The 22,301-nt window shown below is 38.5% G+C and overlaps 1 protein-coding gene across 4 annotated transcripts; it reads left to right on the top strand.

Annotated features, from left to right (window-relative positions):
• The first annotated feature begins 10,822 nt into the window (after nucleotides 1–10,822).
• Nucleotides 10,823–20,742, top strand: LOC122881787 (uncharacterized protein C1orf232). 4 transcript variants are annotated; one of them, XM_044208400.1, is made up of 5 exons: nucleotides 10,953–11,102; nucleotides 15,331–15,432; nucleotides 17,639–17,719; nucleotides 17,987–18,093; nucleotides 19,226–20,742. In XM_044208400.1, exons 2-5 carry the CDS (start codon nucleotides 15,403–15,405, stop codon nucleotides 19,578–19,580), a joined length of 573 nt encoding a protein of 190 aa, XP_044064335.1. In that variant the 5' UTR covers nucleotides 10,953–11,102; nucleotides 15,331–15,402; the 3' UTR covers nucleotides 19,581–20,742. The 4 variants fall into 4 exon arrangements, with proteins under 4 accessions (XP_044064334.1, XP_044064336.1, XP_044064335.1 ...); XM_044208399.1 differs by lacking the exon at nucleotides 15,331–15,432 and having other exon boundaries at nucleotides 10,823–11,116; XM_044208401.1 differs by lacking the exon at nucleotides 15,331–15,432 and having other exon boundaries at nucleotides 10,947–11,102.
• The last annotated feature ends 1,559 nt before the right edge of the window (nucleotides 20,743–22,301 follow it).

Genomic DNA, 22,301 nt, shown 5'->3' on the forward strand with positions numbered 1-22,301 from the left:
CCTTTTTAAGCAAGTAACGAGATGAGGAAGTTCTAAAATTCTAGCAAATGGTATATTCGAAGAGATAGCTTGTGAATGTGCCCTAATGTAATGTCTCTGGATGGCAAATTAAGGAATAAATATGTAGTTCTGGCAAGATTGGTCGTCCACATTATGAGTTGATTTTAAGTGGCAGCCATTTTCATCACCTCACAGAATATTCATTGAGCATTCTTCATGTTTTTATAGATTTATATTTCCTCTGTAACATGGGGTGCATGAGTAAGTGTGATAGTACTTCACATGTTGGCCAGACAAAACGGATTTCCTGATGTTTGCACACTTAATTCCCATCTTCCCCTGCTACAGACAGGTTTGAGGCAGATTGGTGACTGTTTTTCTGCACGTTCTCCCTTTCTCTTGCAGGGCGTGGAGTTTAGAAAGTGCGCATGCCTGCTCACTGTCTGATGTGATGCCCTGTGACAGGCTGAGACCTCGTTGGGCGCCACGTGCCCCTCTGCCCACGCCACAAGCTCCTCCCCCATCATCCCTCCCCATCCCGTCCTCCTCGCACATCACTGGGCAAAAATCTCACTTTGCCGTCTCAGTGATGCTAGGCCCAGGACATAACCCTTAACGAAGGGCGCCCATTGGCTAACTGGTGATGCGTCACCAAAATCGGCCTGGTTCTGAGCCACAGAGACAAAAGGATGGCGATAAGGTCATTAGTGGGGAATGTGGGTGGGAGGATCATTATTTGGGACAGCTCCATTCCCTTTTTTTATTTTGTTTTAACATCTAACCAGTTCTCACAAAGGGGCATGAGATGCCACTCAGAGAGAGGTGGCCATAACAGACAAAAAAAAAGTGAAGTTCTGTAGATAAGATGGCTTTTGTAAATGCTTTTTGTAAAAAAACAATTATTCAGGAATAGGTGGAATTTGGAGCTGCAGGTGTGAACAAGAGACACAAACAGGACTGTGAAGCTCATTCTCAGTTGACTATCACCTTTCATTTTCCAATCACTGAGTTCACAATCTCTCAGAAGAGCAATTATAAGAAATATGCTCAACTTGTGTGTGCATGATAAATCTTTATGACAGTGGGAGAGTTTGTTGCTCCTGTATGTATCATCATGTATGTTAAATATGACCTTAGTCTTGACAGGCTGTATAATAATGGCGAAATATTGTTTTGGATATTTGAACTGATTGAACCAAAAAGTCCATTAGAAGCGTACTGGCACTTTACCACAGGTTGTACCACAGATTGAAGTAGCTTTATTTTCTGTCAAGAAGTACTGTATGTAACCCTTTTCATGGGGGATGAAGTGTTAGAGCTTCATGAGGCATCCCCCCCAGAAATGTTTTAAACACATGAAATGTACAAGCACATGCAGATCACAGTCCTGTTTATGTGCACAGACTGCATAAGGTCACATCTCAGCATCCCTGGCAGAGTCAGGCCGAGGAGACGACAGCGTGCACGTGCGGGGCTGGAGCATGTGCTGGATGGAGGTTCGCTCTGGGGTGGCCTCTGCCCAGGGAGCTGTTGTTGTGACTGGCGACCAACGTGCAGACTGCAGAGAACACAATGTCTCTCAGATCCCAGACACCCACGCTCTGCAGCATAATCAGCAGCATCCGCTTTTATCTGCTGCCACATCAAAGCCTCCAATCTTTAAAAAAATAGACTTTTACTAATAAAAAGCCCTTCTAATAACTAAAAGTCTATTTTTCAGTGATCATTGAATTTGTCTCGTTTTTGAATCGCTCTTATGGGCCATAGGAAGCCTGCCATGCTCAAAAAAAAACCAAACAAGTAAACTGCAAAGTGCTATATAAGTTAGCCTGTCAATTGTAAAGCTGTAGTTTATAAGTTTGCTACAGCTTGTTAATATCTCAGCTCTTTAACCTGCCAGGTCAGTGATGTAGGACGCCATGTTCTGCCTCCTAATGTCACTCTGATTATTTTTCTATCTCCCTCTGGCTCCCCTTTCATTAGGATTTACTGAAAAGCGGCTTATCTCTGGACTCGAAGGCTGTTTGTTTCTCTATTTATGGGCGCAAAGGTTTTTCCCCACAGGGTTTGTGATCATTTTGCTTTATAACTGTTGCTAGCTGATGTCATCCATTCAGAGCAAACAGAAGAAGGAAAGTGTGTGACAGTATATATCAGACAAAAATGTGAAATTATTTTTTAATATGTGGATTTTACACTTTGACTACTTGTCTCTTAGCTAGATTATTAAATACTGTACACAGATATCAACAAAAGTACAATTTAAAAACTTTGAGACAAGTTTAACATATTGTATAGATTTAAACACACTTTCACTTTTTTTTTTTTTACTTTTCCCCACTGGTTCTAGTGTATTTCATGTAGCAACGCTAGCAGTGTGACTAAATTAATGATGTTCCTGTCAGCCTCTGCTGTGTGTGCTAATAAGCAAATGTTAGTAACAAACTAAAACAGTGAATATGAACATAAACATTGTAAGCATTGTCATTGTGAGCATGCTGACGTTAGCATTTAGCTGAAAGCTCTTAGTCTTGTTTAAACCTTATTAACAGGGTGTTTTATTTCAAATCTTACAAACATTCCTGCTCTGTCACACAACCTAAAACTGCCATCTGTTCATCTTTTCATGTGCCACTAGGAAACACATGGAGGGAATCATTTGCAGAACCTGCTGCAAAACTTAAGTGGAAATCAGTGGAGGAGGAAGCAGTGACTTGGTAAACCACAACTATTGGGCACTATTATGCAAGTTATTGCCTGCACTGTCATGAAAAAATATGATGCAAGAATCTAGGCTATATATATCCACACCAAATTTCATTTCAGGGCAGATGTTGAGTTGAGTGTTTTGACTGTTGGACGCCATCCTTCAGCCAGGGATAAAAAATGGGAAGAAGTAGCCTACTACATAAAAACTAAGAAAATAAATAATTTGACACAATAAATAAAACGATTATGGTTTTATCATTAACGTCAATTTCCGGTATTAAAAAGCGAGCATCTTAGCAACTCTTTTTGTCTTGAATCCAGTCTGGAAATGTACAAAGTACATTTTCTTACAATAAATGAACAGACTTGTTGATTGGGTACGGCAGTTTCAGTAGTTTCCAGTGTAATTCAGTTTATTTGAAGAATTCACATAAATCACTTTCAGCTGTTGTGAGTAAAATAGTTACCTTCAAGACGCGGTCTAGTGGTAGAAAAACTATCCCACTGTATTGAAACATGAGTCTACTTATTTTGACAAAAAAAAGATGTCTCAGTATGTTCTGCATTAATTTATCCCTTTTTGAAATCACTCAATGACCACTCTTTTTGAAAATCCACAGCCTGAGAATGTTGTTTCAACACCCCACATGGTTTTGATGGGCACATTTTTTTGCTGAGCCGCTGTATGAGAGGAGCAGAGGCAGTGAGCAGCTGATTTCCTGTCTATATTGGTGGGGAATGCTTGTGAGAATAGCAGCGGCTGTAGGAGCCAGAGCTGGGAATAGGCAGTGGTTTGGGAATAATAGTCCCTCAGTTTTTAACTCTAATTTCTGACTATTCTCATTATTGTTGCCCTCTGAGAGTTATTTCTGTCATGGGAGGATTTAGAAACTGTTTTGAAATGGTCACACACTTAAAGCCTCTTTCTCCACAGCAGTGCAGTCCTCTGAATAAGCTTAGTTAGTAGATATCTGACCCAAACGTTTGTCATTCTGAGGAAGGGAGTGCCTTGTTAGGAATAGATCACCTTTTCCAGGTATATGTCTTTGTCAGGCCTTGACATATATCACTCCAAGGGTATGCCTTTGGGCCATGTGGCCTACTTTTCAGCAGTAAACAGGATAAGTTGTGACATGACACAGTACTTACTTGCACTCACCTAAACAGGTATACTGTTTTTCCATGGTGTACCTGTTGACTTCAAATGACACAGTCTTCAATATCAGTCTTTATGAAATGGAACAAAGGTTTTGTTTGATTTTTTAAAAATCGGTGTCTTCAGTCAGTCAAACTAACCGGACCAATTCACGTTTCTCAGGCCAAAACTAGAACTAACTAAAATCACTTTAATCTTATCACTAGCACATATAACTAGTAGCACCTTCTCTGGAAATAGCTCTGCGGCTAAGGCTCCTGCAAGTTACCTTCTCAATCACTGATTATTGAAAAATTGAGAGATTCTCATCCTGATATTTAATTACATGAGTAATTACCTGGTTATGTAGCATTCATTGTGGATTTATGTCACAAGCTGTCAAAAACATGCAAGAAACATTTGCTTTTTCCTCAGCTGTCGGTTTCACAGCCATGTATTCAGGGAGGCAGCCACAGTGTTCCACTATTGGCCATGCAGTTGACCCATGGGAGCAATTATGGATTAATTGTCTTGCTCAGTGGCAATGAATACACTACACTACTACTAATGTGTGTTGTCACTGTGTCAGCATGTTGGCCTGCTTATACCTGCATCTTTATGGACTTGGGTGCTAGAGTGTGTATTTAGTGTACATAGCAAATTCAAAAGTTGAAACTTGGCTTACATTAAACAAATGTCTTGGTTGCTGCCGCGCATGTTGCTCATGTCCAAATGAAACACTCACTGCTCTGTTAACTACTATCTCTATCTGCACCCCTTTCCTTTTCCGTCACTGTTGTATCTATAACTCATCAGGCACCTGATGAAGATCCACTTACACCAGAAGTTGTTCCAGAGCTCTACACCCAAGACTGCTGTAAAGAGAATGCAGAGTTGAATTACCTTCCAATCCTCTCATCTCATCCCTCCAACCCCCTGAATCCCTCCATCTAATCTTCCCCTGGCAGCAACCCGTTCTCTACAGATGAGGTCAGAGCAGGTTAATTTTGGAGGGAACATATGAAGACAGGTGTGGATGGATATCTGAGAGACTCAGTTTTGCAACAGAGGCTGCTGAGGCACGTGGTGCTTCATATGGATGCTGATCGTAAACTTTGCAACTGTGTCCAGTTGGAACCACCAGGACACTCAGCACCAGAAAATTTACAGCCACCACGTGCTCGTAAACTTTGTTCAGGACCAGAGTGGCTCCTGGTTGGTCATAAAAGCTGACCATTATTTGATATATTAAGGTCAAAGCTCGAGGATTGGCAAGGATGAGAGGAAGCAGTTGTACGTGCGGCATCATGACAGCAACAGTTAAAGCAGGAAGGCGAGGTTGTGATTGGATGTCCGAGGGTCATCTGGCTTTGTTGTATAACATGATTCATGGCGTGTCATGTACACGTCCCATGTAAGCTTGCTAACATGCTCACATATGATACTCACATGTTCATGCACACAAGTGCAGATACAGTAAATACACATATTACATGACACAGAGTATGCTCAAGTCTGTATTAACACACACATGCATGTAGATTGTGTGCCACATTACAGTAAGTTCTCTCTTTCTCTAATATTCTTCATCTTCTGCTGTTACTGAGCATGCTCAGTGTGGTGTTTTTAAGGTATGTTGCTCTGGGGTTTTTAGAAAGTCAACTCTGAGAGAGTCAAAGTCAACATCACAAGTACTGTGTTGTTTATAAAATAAGAATGATGATGATTTCTTTCTACAAGCTCTCCTCTAGAGCACTCGGTCAGTGGCACTGGGTTCTGCTTTGATCAAAACTAAAACCCCACATTGGTACCATGAAATTAATTTACCTTTGTGTATTGACTGTACATGTGCTTCTGTGTGCTCTTTACATTATTTTACAATCTGTGTATATTGAGCCATGTGTATGTGTTTTCATTTGAGGTTCATATCTGCTTGAAATCTTTGAATGTCTTAATCTATCATATCTGTACAACATCATAGTTTTAAACTCTTCTCTGTGGGCCTACATGTGTGTGTTTTCTTCTTTGTTGTGAACTTTATATTCCTGTTGAGTGAAACAGCAGGCCTGCTGTTGGGGAACTACCTCCAGCCTTTCAGTACAAACCTGTTTGAACAGGCTATATCCTGAAAAAACTTGCACAGAAGAGCACACAACCACATGTACAGTTTAAAGAAGGGGTTGGGATTTGAAGGGGCACCTCCTTAAAAAGAGCTCCTCAGTGTCTTCAGGGGACCTTGTGACTGTGTAATTATACAAGCTAGTGCACATGCAACCACACATAAGCACACAAACACACATGTGAATGCAAATGCATTAGTTGTCTCTTGTATTCTCTAACAAGCAGCTTTCATAATGATCCTTTCTTAGCTGTAAACCTGTGTGACCTCTGATTCTCTTCACCAAAATAACCCACCTGTATCATGTTGCTAAAATGTTCCCATTGCAACAGCAGAACTATCCTGGCACGTAGACCACCATGCTGCTTTTCTGTTCTCGGATATAACTTGGTCAATAATCCTGGAAAGCAAGAGGACAGTCCTTTTCTTATTTTATATTTACAATCATAACTGAGAGCTTTTGTTTCACAGCAAGACTTTGAGTCTACAGCCATGCCAGCAGCTCTGTGAGGCTGTACTTAGGCAGCTAAATGTTAATGTCAGCAGGCTAACATTGTCACAGTGACAATGCTGACATGCTTATGTTTAGCAGGTATAATGTTTACCATGTTCATCATCTTAGTTTAGCGTGTTAGCATGATAACATTAGCTAAATATCACTGAACACAAAGTACAGCTAAGATTGATGGGAATGCCATTAATTTTGCAGGTATTTGGTCAATAATTTCATCATTTCCAAAATATCGGACATATTAAAATTTTGATCTGATGATGGCGCCACGGGAAAGGTCGTTACTAAAGTTATTACACATAATCTTTTGGGAAACATGAACGTCTGTACCAAATGTCATGGCAATCCATCCAATAGATATATCAGTCAGAACCAAAAAAAGTTAACCTCATGGTGGCGTTAGAGGAAAAGTCAGGGGATCAGCAAAAGCAGTAGGATTCATCCTCTGGGGACAATGAATGTCCTTACGAAATTTCATGACATCCATCCAATAGTTGTTGAGATATTTCAGTCCCAACCAAAGTGGTGAACATTGCCATCCCTAGAGCCACATTGCTAGCATAGCTAAAACCTATATTGACAAGAAAACGAAATATATATGGTATGGTTTGGAAAATGGTAGTAATGTTCATGGTCTAAAACATGCAAAACTAATAGTGGACTGATAGTCCTTGAACTGATGACACCACTGCATGCCTTTTGATTATGGTAACAGTGTTAAACCAGAGTATCATCTCTCTTAAAGTATGTCATGTAAGTGAGTTCAACAGCTCACAGCAACAACAGGTCTGAATATATTTATATCACCCTCAGGCCCTGTAAACTGTAGGTTCACCTGCCATGCCCTCGGACCCTCCCAAACACATTCAAGGTGGTTCTTCTGTTATAACTTTATATAAGTTATCAATGTTATTATAGCGCTAAAGTCAATTTATTTGAAAAATCTGTTTGTTTTTTTTTACTTTCTGGCTTGGCTAAAAGCAGAACCATGATCAATTTTTGTTGTCTATTCGGAATGCTGATGAAATCCTCCTTAAATTAAGACAAATGCAGAAGCGATAAAACAAATGCAGATTTTTTTACTTTGTCATCTTGAATTTACCATTATGGGATGATGATTTAACATGTCGAAACAACTTCTTGTCCTACTATCAACACTGATAACATTCTCATGAAAATATGTTTGATTAGTTGCATCTAATCTAAAGATTTTCTTGAGCTGATTTGAACTGGTCAGTGGACTCACCCACTCTTTCTCTGCTGGTGAAATGGTGATTAATCATCTGTCTTACACCTCAGCGGCTCCAGTCAGTCACTGGAATGCTTCACTATTTACTGAGAGATCAACCTTTCGTCGTGGCCTGTTTTGGAAGGATAACATATACGAAGAGAAGTTTTGTTTGTGTGTGCATGTGTGTGTGTTCAAAGACAAAGCACAGGTCAGGACTCTGTAAACCTGCAGCTCATAACAAAGGCTTAAGTGATGTTTGTGGATGGACTGTGTTGATCTAGTACGTCACAGTAACTAGAGTACTGTGTGCATGTATGAAATGACAGCTTGATTCATCAATGTCTATTTTGGATTGTCATGAATGATAATAAAAGCATATGAACTCTTAGAGTGAGCAGTATTTCCCTTTAAAACAGTTATCTTGTCATTGCGTTCTTGGTGAAATCATACAAAAGACACACTGGTATCTCAGACAATGAGATCTTGAGCAGCTGTGTAATAAAACAAAAAGTATTTAGTAGCATCCCACTGGGCAGTTGTATGGAGAAGCCTCCCAGCATGCACTGGGACAATCGATTGAGTCTAGTTTTATTTGTGTTCCTGCATTGTTATTGGTGTTGTTGTGTTCTACGTTGTGCTCCATTAAGTTTCCACACTCCCATTGCTGTTATTATTAGTGAATGATTGGTGATGTTTGAGTGCATAGATGGGCCTTCTGCATTGTCGATGTTGCTACCAATAAACGCATCGTTCATTGTTAAATCTGCACCCTGCTGAGTTTTTCCTACCTGCAAACCCTAACTCTCCAAAATATTGTTTTTACACAAGGTCAGACAGTAAGAAAAACTACATCAGAATAAGAACATTTATGTTTATTTAAGAAATGTCCTTTTGTTTCTTAAACTGCATGCATACTATAGTGCAGGATGTGATAATAACCACAGTAAACTGGAAGAGGACTAATAACCATGAGAGTTCTTATGTAAAACCTGAAGGAAACATAACAGAAAAATCCTGTTTTGGGAGGAGCTGTGAATGGGCATTTTATTGTGCATTACACAACAGTTGGCATGATAGGAAGTGTCGGTGCCGAAACTCACACGTCTGCAGGGCCTCGTAAAACATTAGAAGAACATAGACAAATGTGTGATGCGTGCAAGTAGAGGTGTTTATGCAACATGCATGGCATTGCATCATCTAACAGCTTGCTTTTAAACATGCATGTGTGTACAAAAAGAGACAAACAAATGCAGGTCACGTGCATGTACACAAGTACGGATGTACGTCTGTTCTCCAATGTGGCAAGGTCCTACTAATCTGACATTTTTCAGAAGTCATGTGTCCATTATTCCATTTATGGCTAACTTTATCAAGCTGTATTTTCCCTCACAAATAAGGTGATCAATACACAAGTCAAATATGGGTTTACAAAAATCCACACATCCGGTGTGTCTATGGAGAAAAAAACTCCAGATAAAAAATGTTTTAGCAAGTCTGTGGTGATTTACTACTTGTCTACTTTTTGAGTGGGACTTTTCTTTGTTGTTTAAATTGATGTAGATGACCACACCTTACCAACAAAGCACGTGACATTTACATGTAGGCCTTGTTTTTATTTGCATAAACAAACTGTATGTGGTCCAACTTTCACCCGACTGACATTTTAAGACATGACACCATTTTAACAAACAAAAATTAAAAGGTGTTACTGTTGTTAGATTAACTGAAAATTTGAGGAGAAACATTGGTGGTTTCACTCGGGATGACACAGATTATGACCCTAATCCTAATCCCACACGGGGAAATGTTTCTCTCTGCAGCACTGCCCCAGTACTTTTCAATCACTTGTTTATGAACGTCCACTGGATCAAATAAATGCTTGATTAAGACTGAAAGTATACAACAGTAATTCCTGACCTGGGGAAGGAAAATAAGTCTGAGGGATCAAAACATGATTAATAGGACATAAAACAAGAAAAATATTTTTCATGCTACTTCAATTTAGATTTTGTTTTCTGACTTTTCTTATTTCTTGTGGCATGCTGTAGTTTTACCTCTTCAGACCTCTAACAGCTGATGTTTGATGCTGAACTGGCAATGTTTCTTCTAGACTGGTAAGTAAACAGCTGTTAAAGCTAATGTTGGCTATTTAGTGATAGCTTCTAAAGCTAGCTAATTACTGACAGTGTTGATATGTTTGCTAAATTAGCTATTTGTTGAAAGAAAGAAAGACCTATGGGAGGGACTGTGCATTTCCTTGTTTCTTACGATAGGTGTGGACACCCCAACTTTCTGGTGACATGCTACCCCCAGTTTGTTTGGAGTATGAATTCGACAGGTGGCCACGTCTTACATATAGCTCCTTTAAACAAATGAGATGAACATTGTTCATTCATTGCACTTTACTCAAGTTAATACTTCTTTCACTTTATTGCACTTTACACTTGTTTTATGTATTGTTGCATTTGTTTTTATTGAGTAAACCGTAGCACTGAAGAAACACATTTTGTTCCCCTGTATACTGAATATTGTATATGGAGAGAATGACAATAAATTCTACCTTAATTAGCAAGCAGAGGTGTCTTACCTTCGGACAGAGCCTTTTTCCAGTCTTTATGCTAAGATAAGCTAAGTGGCTGCTGGCTGTAGCGTCATGTTTTCTGTACAGATCTTGATCTTCTCATCTAACTCTTGGCAAGAAAGTGAATAATATTCATTTAATCTACTTTATTAAATAAGCCAAAGGACAAACTGCACATGCACATTAGTCCAAGCAGCTGTCCTACAGTCTGACCTACTGACCTGCATACTGAAATTTCACTGCGTCAGCAAACTGCTCAATATACTTGGAGCTAAAAGTGGATTCCAGATGTTTTTAACCTGAAATGTTGAGTTACATTTGCCCTGACCTTCAACACTACAGTATTTCAGTCAGGTTTTTCTGACACTACACACAGCAGAGAAAATACAGCAAAGTTCAGCAGGCTCCATGTCAAACCCCTTTACTCAACACACGGCTCATACTGTGTTTGAAGACCAGCCAGTTTTCATCTTGCTATGGCTCTGTCTTTACATTCAGGTCTATTTAGGGCTATAAACATTCTGACTGGTGAGCATACATCAGCCTTGTAAAGTCCAGGCCCACACACACACTGGTGGAATTTCACTGTCCAATCCAAGTCGCTGCAGGAGGTTGAACAACAGGCTCTTAAATGGACGAGCATTACGTGGACACCAGACAGGAGGGGGTGAGAGGGGGGTGACAAGATACTGGGAGCTGAGAAGAAGGACGAGCACAGATGTGAGCTGTCGCCTGCTGCAAAGGTCCTCGACTCCAAATTAGCAATGCATGTGACACGTTATGGAGGAGGATCGCCTGGTTCATCTGCACTGACCTGTGAGTTCTATAGTGTATGTACACCACACGCAGATCATGGTTTAGTGGTATTTTGCTCACCAACATTAATGCATTCATAGCAACAGCCAGTGGTGGAACGTAACTATGTATATTTACAAGTACAATTTTGAGCTACTTGAGTATCTCCATTCTATGCTACTTTATACTTGTACTCCACTACATTTCAGAGGCAAATATTGTACTTTTTACTCCACTACATTCATTTAACAGCTATAATTACTTGTTACTTTGGAGAGTAACATTTTACACACAAAACCAATGATGAGCTAAGCAAATACGACGCATTGTTATACATTACCCAACAGCATATAAAGAAATTAAAATTAGCTCTGCCTTGACCAACTACATTGAAATGCTGCTTCCACATACTGTAAATTTATTGGTGGAAAGTAATTGAGTACATTTACTCAAGTACTGTAATTAAATATAATTTTAAGCACTTGCAGTTAACTTGAGTAATTCCATTTTATGCTACTTTGTAGTTCTATTCCACTACAATTTAGAGGGAAATATTGCACTTTTTACTTCACTACATTTATTTATCAGCAGTTACTTTGTATATTAAGATCAATTTAATTTAAACTTACACATAAGATATAGTGCATTGTTATAGATTAAACTACATGTATATAAACAGCTACAACAATAAAATGCTACTTGCACATTAAAGTGTCAGTATTAATGACTAAATATACACAATACACAATAACACTCAAAAGGGTCATTTTTTCTGCACAATGAGTACTTTTACTTTTTAATACTTTAAGTACATTTCACTGATAATACCTCTGTACTTAACTGCCATTTTGAATGCAGGACATTTACTTGTAACTAAGTATATTTACACTTCGGTATTGTTAATTTACTTATGTAAATGATATGAACACTTCATCTGCCATAGATGTGTAAAGACATCAGTAAAAAAAACTCCAGTAATATAGGCTAATATAATATATAATACATTTTTTTTGCACAATGAGTACTTTTTCATAATTAAAGTATATTTTACTGACAACACTTACATACTTTTACTCGAGTAAAATTACGAATGCAGGACTTACTTGTAATGCGTTATCTTTACACTGTTGCATTGCAACTTCTACATAAGTAAAGGATCTAAATGTTACTGACAACAGGTTTCCGCAAGTACTCAAGGAAACATTCAAATACAAATAGTTTGCTAATGTACAGATATATCAAGACGTGCTGCTGTGCGACAAAGGTATTGACCCACATTCACATTCACCTTTGGACTGGAAGAATTCCAACAATGACACGTCTTTGAACAGTCAACTGTCCGACAGAAGACAGAACAATTATGGCAATAAAAATGATTATTAGCTTTGATGAACTTTGTCATGAAACTAATCAAATCAAACAAAGTAATCACAAATCAGACTACTTCAGCAGGTACATAAAGAATATTTTTAAACTGCCATGCGATGAACCCTATATGATCAGTGAAGCAATCAAAGCCCATTGTTTCTTCTTTTTAGCTTTAAATTTGTTTTAAAGATTTGCTACAATGCCACTTTTACCCATGGTGTATTTTTTTGGTATTATTAATTAAATTATGGCATATTTACCTCACTACTTTATATCAGCATTTGCAGATTGTAACGTGATGAAAAAATATTATTAATAATCACTGCACATTTGAAATATTAGACATGACTGCTTCCTCACAATGTCCAAAACCAGATGTTCAACGTAAAGGACTCTTGAGCCACCTTGTGGTAATCAAAGGCAACGACAATATACTGTAACAGTTTATATGGTATGTTTCTCTTTAGTATTTGCTTTTGGAAAACATCCAGCCAGTAATTAATAAGAAAATACCAGTGAAAGTGAAACCAGATCCAGGAAAGAAGAGGATATGTGTAGGATTCTGGGGGTATGCATCACAACACACAAAGACAATTAATTAATGAGTATGAAGTGAAAAAACAAAATGTGTAACAAAATAATTTAATTAAACTGAATATTTGTCTTTTGCTCCAGTGTAGTAGTTCTTCTCTCTGACACTAAGTGAGGAGAAACGTTTCTCTAACATGACAAAAAAACTGGTTTGGTATAATAATATCTTCACATATTGTGAAAATTACGTTTTCTTCCATATCTCTACTGAGTTTGAAGGTTCATTCTTGACCTTGAAAACAGCAATTTGACAAAAAAATCTTCTTATCTGAAGGTCCACTATCTGAAGTAGCTTTCAGCCACATTTGAGCTTTCATCTCACACACTCAGTACGTAAAAAACTCCATTCGATGACGAAGGGCACAAGATGTGGCCGAAAGCTCCAGAAAAAACAAGTAAGTGGACCTTGTGATAAGAATTTTGTCAAACATCTATACTGATGTTTTAATTTATGCACATTATTTGAATTCCAGATAGAATTTGGCCTCTGTAAATATCTCACATATTATGTCCATGATCATTCACACACCTGCAAGTAGTGATGGAAAGTAACTAAGTACATTTACCCAAGTAAGACTTAAGAACAATTTTGAGGTACTTGTACTTTACATCACTATTCTATCTTCCTGCTATTTTATACTTCTACTATTCTACTATATTTCAGAGGGAAATATTGTTCTTTTTACTACTACATTTATTTCACAGCTATAGTTACTAGTTGTTTTAAACATTAAGATTTTACATACTAAACAATAATGAACATTTAAATTACCCAACAGTATATGAAATAATTAAAATAAGCTCCACCTCGACCAGCAGCAACATTAACATGCTCCATACATGTTAATGCATCAGTGATAATAATTGAATAATGCAAAATATACAATAATAACACTGTGAAAGTGTATTACCAAGAAGTTTTGATTATTCAAGTACTTGTTATTGATAATACTAAAGAGGAAGATCTGAATATTACGTCCACCACTGTCTGCAGGTTTGTGCAGTTTGATTGAGAACTTGTTAACTATTTCCAGATCTTTTTGATGCGAAAGTCCAGTATGGCATAATGCTCTGAAACTTCACTATCGTGCATGTTTACTTAATTAATAAAAATCTTCACTGGTATACATCTTCTATTATTTAACGGTTTTATTATGTAATCCTTTTTGTATTTATAATAAGACATATGTAGGTCGTTGAAGAAGCCGTGCTACCTCCATAACAATCCACTGCCTTGGTGTGTTAACTCTGGTAAATACTTGGGTGTGTCCTTTCCAGTCTGAAACACGAGCTGGGCCGGTCACAACTAAACTGGCTGCTATTCAAATAATCAACATTCATCAGTCTGTGTGCATGGACATCCATAGACCTGCATTCTTTATTCATGTTGATCTTATGGATCTGCCCGGCCTTACAGCTTCATTACTGTCCATCTCTGTATGGTAATCAAAACCAGAAACAGGAGAGCCATAGGAGAAGTTAGATCAATTTTCTCTGGTGTATAATCAAGATTATAATCAAGGCTACACTGGATAGCTTTACATAAATGTATAGCAAGTGCACAAGTGCTATATTACCATTGCTATGTTCAGTATCAAGTTCTTGCAATGCTATAATCATTGCTGCAATAAAAGAGATAATTGAAACATGTTGAGTTAACATTAAATGTAGTTGTTTCTTATTAGCATACGTGTTTAAGCAAATAAGCAAAGCAGTGTAGCTCTGTAGTCAGCCGTATTGTTGTGGATGGCTGGTGAAACCCAATCTGTCATCAAAGCTTTATACATCTCTCTTTATCTACACGACACTTGCCAGCCCTCTCAGGTTGCCAAGCGACTCAAAAAACCTTGCGGTGTACCTGAAACTGGTTGGTGTTTGACTGATATGCTGCACCAACCAATGAGAGCAGAGGGCCAGGCTTGCAACCTAACAGTGGAAGATAAGTGGGTTGTTTGGTGAGATGGTATAAACTTGTGTTTCCATAAATAAACTGCACGTATGAAGGTGTGTGTAGAGTTAATTCATAGGGAATTGCAGATGAGATTACAAGTAATTAATGCATGTTTCTAAAATAAAATAGGCCCTCCTGCTTTTTAGTTTTCTGTCTGCTAAGGTACATTAGGAAGAGTTTAGACCCAGCTTTGATTGAGACGGCTAATTTGGAAGGGAAAACGGGAACTTGCTCAAGGCACTGAGCTGCTGTAGCATAAAAATCTGTCTATCTGAACAAAAACATGTCAATACTGTGCACGTGTGCGTGTGTGTGTGTGTGTGTGTGTGTGTGCATCAGGGTTACAGGAGCCAGTCTACCAAAACTGGCTGACAATGGACCTCTGGCTCTGGGATAGAGACCCTCTGAAATATGCATGAGGAAATCTACACCTGTTTCCAGGTAACCAAGGCAGGGATTCTGAACCATGACGCTGAATTTAGTCTGTGTGTGTGTGTGTGTGTGTGTGTACACACCTGCGTGGGCGCATACACAAACAGCACAGCTTCCTAGCTTTACCTGTTCAGACACTGTGTGGGGACGAAAGCAGCTGTCAACCCTGTTGGCTTGACGAAACAGACATAATCTGACCAGGAGAAACGCTATGAAACAGTGCAGGCCTCGGTGCTGAACAGGTCCCTTGCCATACTAAGCTACTGAGAACTTTATGCATGGAAACTGGTCAAAGCTGGCCCAACTGAGACAAGCTGAATCTGGAAGTGGAGACTTGGTGGAGGGTGGACCACAGAGGCATAAAGAGGTCTTCACAGGTCCTGAGTGTTGAGTAGATATTTGTGCAAGTATGAATCCAATGTGGAAGGTATATAAGAGCAAAGTACTGAAGACCCTTAACCCTGAGTATGAGGAGGACACTGCTGAAGAGGTACAGAATTGACAACTTTCTCCATCTTTGTTCCTCTGACTGATTCATATGCATGTGTTAAAGTGTCAGAAAGTTGACGTTGGTCGTTGGCATTGAAGTCAGAAAGTCCCCAGGTTTTGTTTCCTGATTATTTTTTATTCATCATTTTGTTTTATGTGCAAAGGGAACTTTAAGGCAGAAGTTAGGCCTACAGAATACTTCCTCTTGTGTCTTTTGACTGAATTATTAACTGATAAAACTGTTTGGCATGCAGACCTTCTGTGAACTCATCCGTTTCTAGTGTCAAAAATGAAATCCAGTATCAGACGTAGTCACAGCACCAATAAAGCACCTTGTTAACTGTAGTACTGTACAAAAGGGCAACGTTACTAGGCATGTTCAATGTTTTCATCAGTGGTGGAAAGTAACAAAGTACTACATTTAATTAAGTACTATACTTAAGTACAATTTTGAGATACTTGCACTTTACTTGAGTATTATCATTTTATGCTACTTTATACTTCTGCTCCACATTTCAGAGGGAAATATTGTACTTTTTCCTCCATTGCTTTTATCAAAACACTATAGTTACAAGTTACTTTTCAGATTAATATTTTATGATGATAAGCTTATAAAACACACTGTTTAAAGATTAAACCAGTGGTTGCCAATCTTTTTGGCTGGTGAACCCTTACAGACATTCCTCTTTGTAACCTCCTAAGATGGTTTAATTTGAAGAAATGTTTTGAGGCCCAAAGAGGTAAAGTATCTAATATTTCACCAAAAAAGAGAACAATCAGAGAAAAGTCCAATAAATGAATACAAATTTGTGTAGCAGAAGATAGTTCTTTCGTCTTTCAAGCACCATTCATCATCTCACAACCCCCCCAGATTTATTTATGACACTTTGAAGGGTCCAATAAACCCAATAAATAAACCCTTAGGTTTATTGGATTAAACTACCAAACTGTATACAAAGTAATTAAAATGTGTTCCACCTCCACTAGCTACAACAGTAAAACTACTTACACACTGTTGCATCAGTAATAGGAGTTTGAACACAGGACTTTTACTTGTAATGGAGTATTTTACATTGTTGTACTGGTACTTTAATTTAAGTATCTGACTACTTCTTCCACCACTGGCCTCATTGCAACACCTGTACTCCAGCCAGGGTTTGGTACCAACGAAACAGACACAGTGTTGTGTTAACCCAGATCTCTGGAGGGCCGAGAAACTGGATCTTGCACGGGAGCTGAACAAACGGATTAGTTGACATTCCACTGACTGGCTGACCATACTGTGGTCTGTCACAATGCCAGGGCATCTATAGGGACGACAGGGAATACTGTGTGTGTTTGGAGAGATAGTTTCCATTTAGATGGATGTGCAGAGTTGTCATTGCTGCTATTAACTAGTCGACATTGCTCCTCGCATAATTGAGAAATTCGTGACAACTAAAGTGTATTAGTATGACCTGATATATACTGATGTGGAAATACTATTCAAGTCCTGGCATAAGCCAAAAAAAATATTAAAAAAACATCTGTTTTTTATGTATTCTATCTTCTTCATGAACATTTCTTTTGAAGTCTTAATATCCACAATATGCACTAGATGGCGACTAAAGTGCACAAATCTTGTACATCTGTATTAACGTCAGACAGTATGTTGTAAACAAATTCAGGACATCACTGTATGGACAGGTAAGGTACATCCATTTTGTCTTTTTTTCTGCTGTTGCAGGTTACAGAGGTGGAGAATGATATGATGAGTCCAGTGCAGGAGGATGAGGGACCCAATGCTGTATCCCAGTTGGCCAGGAAAGTACGTGAACATTGAAAGCTCTTACATAATCTTTGGGACATGTTATATTCCAAAAAAGTATTTAATAATGTGGTCATGCAACTGTTACCCCACAGCTTCAGTGTTGTGTCAGTAATGAGGAATATCATAATAAGTGGTCGTAAAATCATTAAAACTCCATGTAGCCAAGTATGAGATAGGACCATTGTTCAACTGATCCTCTGAAAACAGCTAATTGTATACCTACTTGGCCTTTGACCCTGTGTGTGTGGTTGGTTGTGTGTCCAGATGCAGGGGGCAGGGACTAAAAGCTGGAACAGGTTATCAGCTCTCTTCAACAAAGACGATGAACACCAGCTTCTAGAGGAGACTGAGAGCCCGCCAGTCGCTGACCAGTGAGTCTTTCTTCCTAGTCGGATGTTATTCTTGCACCTTGTACCATCTGTGGGGTTTGTGTTGGTAAAACAGGGCTGGTTCGTGGAACTATGGGGAATTGTTATAGTTTCTGTGTGACATGTATTCAGTTTTATTTCAATTTTATGAAATTTTGGTAGTAATCAGTCTTAATTATACAGCACTTCAAGGAAGCCCAAATAATGTTGTTGAAGTTAAACTTCAGTAGCAGAATTTAGCTCACTGACAAATTGAATGGCAAAAAATGAGGTCTCATCAAAATATAACTATAAATTGCAAGACTTAAGATTTGATTTGGTGCAAATCTGGGCTACATTTGGTTAAAAAGTCGAATGTTTAATAGACTTCTAGGTTAGATATGACTATTGCCTTAACAGCATTTACTGTAAATGACTATATCTAAAGCAGTAGTTCGACATTTTGGGAAATATTTGTTATTCGTTCTCTGTTCTCCGCCGTCAGTTAGATGAGAAGATCAAAACCAATACTGATTGGTATAAAGACTGTAAACAGAGGCAAACAGCAAGCCTGGCTCTGTTTCCAGTCTTTATGCTAAGCTAAGATAACCGGCTGCTGGCTGTAGCTTCATATTTAGTGGACAGACATGAGTGATATTGATCTTCTCATCTAACTCTTGGCAAGAAAGTGCATAAGCTAACTTCCCAAAATATCAAAGGGGAAACGGTTCCTAATTACACATTGAAATAGTAATTGGAATGTTTTTGAAAACAAGAATTATATGTAACCTAGTCATCAAAAGATGTTTTACTTTTTCAAATTTATGAATTTAGTCTAGTTTTTAATTGATCTAGACTAGATAGTAGATGCTACTAAGATTGGTTGAATACTTAGGCTTCAACCCCTCACCCTTTTTCACAAAGCAACCAAACCTTATTTTTAACCAGTCCACCAACTTATCTTTAATGTTTCTGTCTACAGAGCAGTTCCGTTTGATTAAAACTATCAGTCAGTATAACTAATGAGTAGAGCACTAGAATAAAATCTAAAATCAGAAAACTTAACAGTTGGTTGACAATGAATTCCAAGCCAAAGCACCCACCTATATTTGACTGAATCCTAAAATTAACCTCACTACTTTCTCTGAATTCTCAGTCCACTTGCAGTGAAGCCAGAAGAGCCTCCTCGCCCCACTAGGCGCTCAGGATTCTGGGATAGCTTTGCGGCCAACTGGGCTGCCAAGAAACAGGCAGAGGCTGCAGCCGCCGCTGCTGCAGCAAACGAGGCGGCAGCAGGGCAGGGTGAGGAGGGGGTGACAGAGGCCGGAGGGGAGGAGAGCCAGGATGGGCAGATCCCTCAGGGAGAGGAGAGTGAAGGAGGAGGAGGAGGATGGAGCAGCAACAACAGCTTCTCCAAATACGTCTCGCTGGGAGGAGGGAACGAGGACACATCCTTCAAGTGGAACTTTGTCACCAGCAAGCTGGCAGAGCTGAAGACCAAGAGCAACTAGCTGTTCATGATGAAGGAATCTGGAGAATATAAACAATATGATGAAGGGGTTAGATTGTAGGAGTGTGGAAGAAGTTTAGGAGGAAGGTATATTTTACACAGGATGTCCTGTAACTAAATTGTAACCACTATTGTAGAAGTCCCTTTTTATCACAAACTATTGAACTTATGCACCGTCTCCCATATAAAATTCTTTTTCCAACCACATCACAATGAACCAGTTTATTTTTAACCTTTACTTTCCCATGACCCTATTTTAGGCCCAAATATTCTCCTGCATACAAATGGAGAATAGTCTTGAAATATCTTTTTGTATTAAATTTTCACGAGCAAGGAGGGATTTTGCTTCACAAAGGGGACTTCTAAAATCGCTTGTACTAAAAAGAGAGTTACTTGGAGATGAGATGGGTGTACTATGCATATCTGCCTACAGCGCTAATAGCTGTCTCTTTACCATCTTGAGACGCAGCATGTAGCCAACAGTGTAACTAGAGATCAGTATGATAGAGGTAAATACAACAGATTTATTACTTTATCCAGTGTTGAACCTGGTATATACTGTAGGTTATACAAAACAGTCTACTTTCTAGGGGTTGTATGGTGACATCTACTTTCCCAAAGTGCTTTTTAAACCACAAAAAGGGGCATTCACACCTGTCAGCAAACTTGATCTAATCTGTAATTTAGCAAAAACTGGATTAAGAGATTAAAGGCAGTGATAGCTGGATTAGTTGAGGATTATCTCACTTAACCTGTTCAGAGGGCAGGGGATTTGAGTCAAGAGATTTGGCAGTGCGACATAACTGTTACATAATACAAGCATTTATAAACTACTTATTCTCTCCTCAGACATCAGGAAGGGGAAATGTGTTGCACAATTATATGTAATGTGTAAAATATGAATGTGTGTGTGGTGAGATAAAGTCAGGTGCACTGACATGATGACTTAACTGTCTCGAATTTTCTGATTGTGACTGAGACTGACTGACAATGCAAAGTGTGAGTTTTTAAGCATTCCAAATTTTGTGACTTGAAAGAAATTAGGCTTTGAACATTATTTTATCTCAGATTTTGGTTTTGATCTTGTATTATGTTTTATTCTGTTGTTTTGTTTTCTGGCATGCTATAATAAAGACTGCTGCACTAAAAGTTCTGAGCATGAATGAGCAAATGTAATTTTTGTTTCTTCTGCCAAACAGGAAGAAAATCAAACGCAATTAATCCTTTTCCGAAACTGGAAGAAAAAAATTCATGATTTTATCAAGACAGAACAAGACAGTTTTTACACATGGGTGTTGCAGTAGTAACAGTGCAGGATAGGTGAGATGTACCTGAGACATTTTTTGCAGCTTTACTCTGTATTTTATTTTACAACAGATGCAAAGCAGACAAAATTAAATTAGATAATAAGTATGTGAAACTCAAATGTTTTTGGATTATCTCAGTGAAAAGATGCTGCTGTATAATCATATAATATATTTTTAACCCTAACAAGAGGGAGTCCACACACACACAAAAGTTTCAAAAGCCAAATTTGTTTATTTAATGAATAAGGAAAATAAGATGGGGTGTGGCGATATGGAAAGAGTCAGTGGTGTAGGGCATGTGTGGATGGGTGAATATATGCGTGTGTGTGTTGTAACATATGTAAACCTAAATAAAACTACAAAGATGTGGAGGCCATGAGGAGATACTGAGGCTTCCCAGCAAGAGGGAGCTCAGCCTGGGAGAGCAACCCTTTTGTGCCTTTTGCTGCTTCCACCTCTCAGGTGCAGCTAGTTGCTCTGACGACCCACCCAGGCTACTGCAAGAAGAAAACAGCAGAGCAGCACAGGAAGCCAGATGCGTGGGCCATCCCAAGAGAATTGCTTAAACATCAGGGTGTAGCAAAACCAAGTTCACCTAATTATTGTGCTTCAAGAAAATTATCTGTTATGACTGCTAATGTATGGACTTTTCTGTGCAGTGAGTGACTACAAATAGTCTTAGTCATTCAGCAAAAAATACTGACACAGTGACTGCATTCAACAGGTTTTATTGTAAGATGTTTGATTTGCTTCTTGACTTTTAGCACATAATATTTTAAAAATATAGATGAGTTTGTCCTAAAAAGAGTAACTCTTATTTTCAAAAGAGCTTTAAATGCTTTTCATGAATCACAAACAGCATAGATAGAAAACAGTGTCATACAGACACTGTATGACGAATGTTGGAGATAATTGGTATCCCTATTTTTAGGTTTTGTTTTGGGCTAGTTTAGTTTGCAATTGTTTTGGTTGTTTTGGGGGAAGCTCTGTCCAGTGGGCCTTCCCTTTGCTTTTCTTGAGTTTGGTCTTAGCCTCCACTTTCCTTTAGCAAAATCAACAGAAATGCCTGAGCATGATTTTAATCTGTACCCAGTCTGTAGTTCCTCTAACCAGCAGGGGGCTCTTGTTACCTTTTCACTGCAAAACGTTTGTCTCCTCTCTTCTTCTACCTTCTTTTACTGCCCTAGTCACATACAGACTAAAGCCATCATTTATAATAGAGCCAAAAATCTCATATTCCCTGTCACTCATACTTAAATGTTCCTCTCTGATCTCTCTCTCTTTTATTTCCTGTTTTTTTCCCCATATATATACCCATTTCCTCTCTTACTGTGCCATGTTTCCTCATATACAACACTGTTTCCTTTTCAATTTAGGGGCCTTTGTTGACATTTCCATTTGAATTTGACAACACA

Source organism: Siniperca chuatsi, linkage group LG9 (assembly GCF_020085105.1).
Source record: "Siniperca chuatsi isolate FFG_IHB_CAS linkage group LG9, ASM2008510v1, whole genome shotgun sequence".
Taxonomy (NCBI): domain Eukaryota; kingdom Metazoa; phylum Chordata; class Actinopteri; order Centrarchiformes; family Sinipercidae; genus Siniperca; species Siniperca chuatsi.

What these genes read in the sequence shown, in the direction of transcription:
- LOC122881787 (XM_044208398.1), top strand. Translation starts at nt 15,833, where the DNA reads ATGAATCCAATGTGGAAGGTATATAAGAGCAAAGTACTGAAGACCCTT. An exon ending in TATCCCAGTTGGCCAGGAAA is followed by an intron (nt 17,720 to 17,986) that starts GTACGTGAACAT and finishes TTGTGTGTCCAG; the next exon opens with ATGCAGGGGGCAGGGACTAA. An exon ending in AGCCCGCCAGTCGCTGACCA is followed by an intron (nt 18,094 to 19,225) that starts GTGAGTCTTTCT and finishes CTGAATTCTCAG; the next exon opens with TCCACTTGCAGTGAAGCCAG.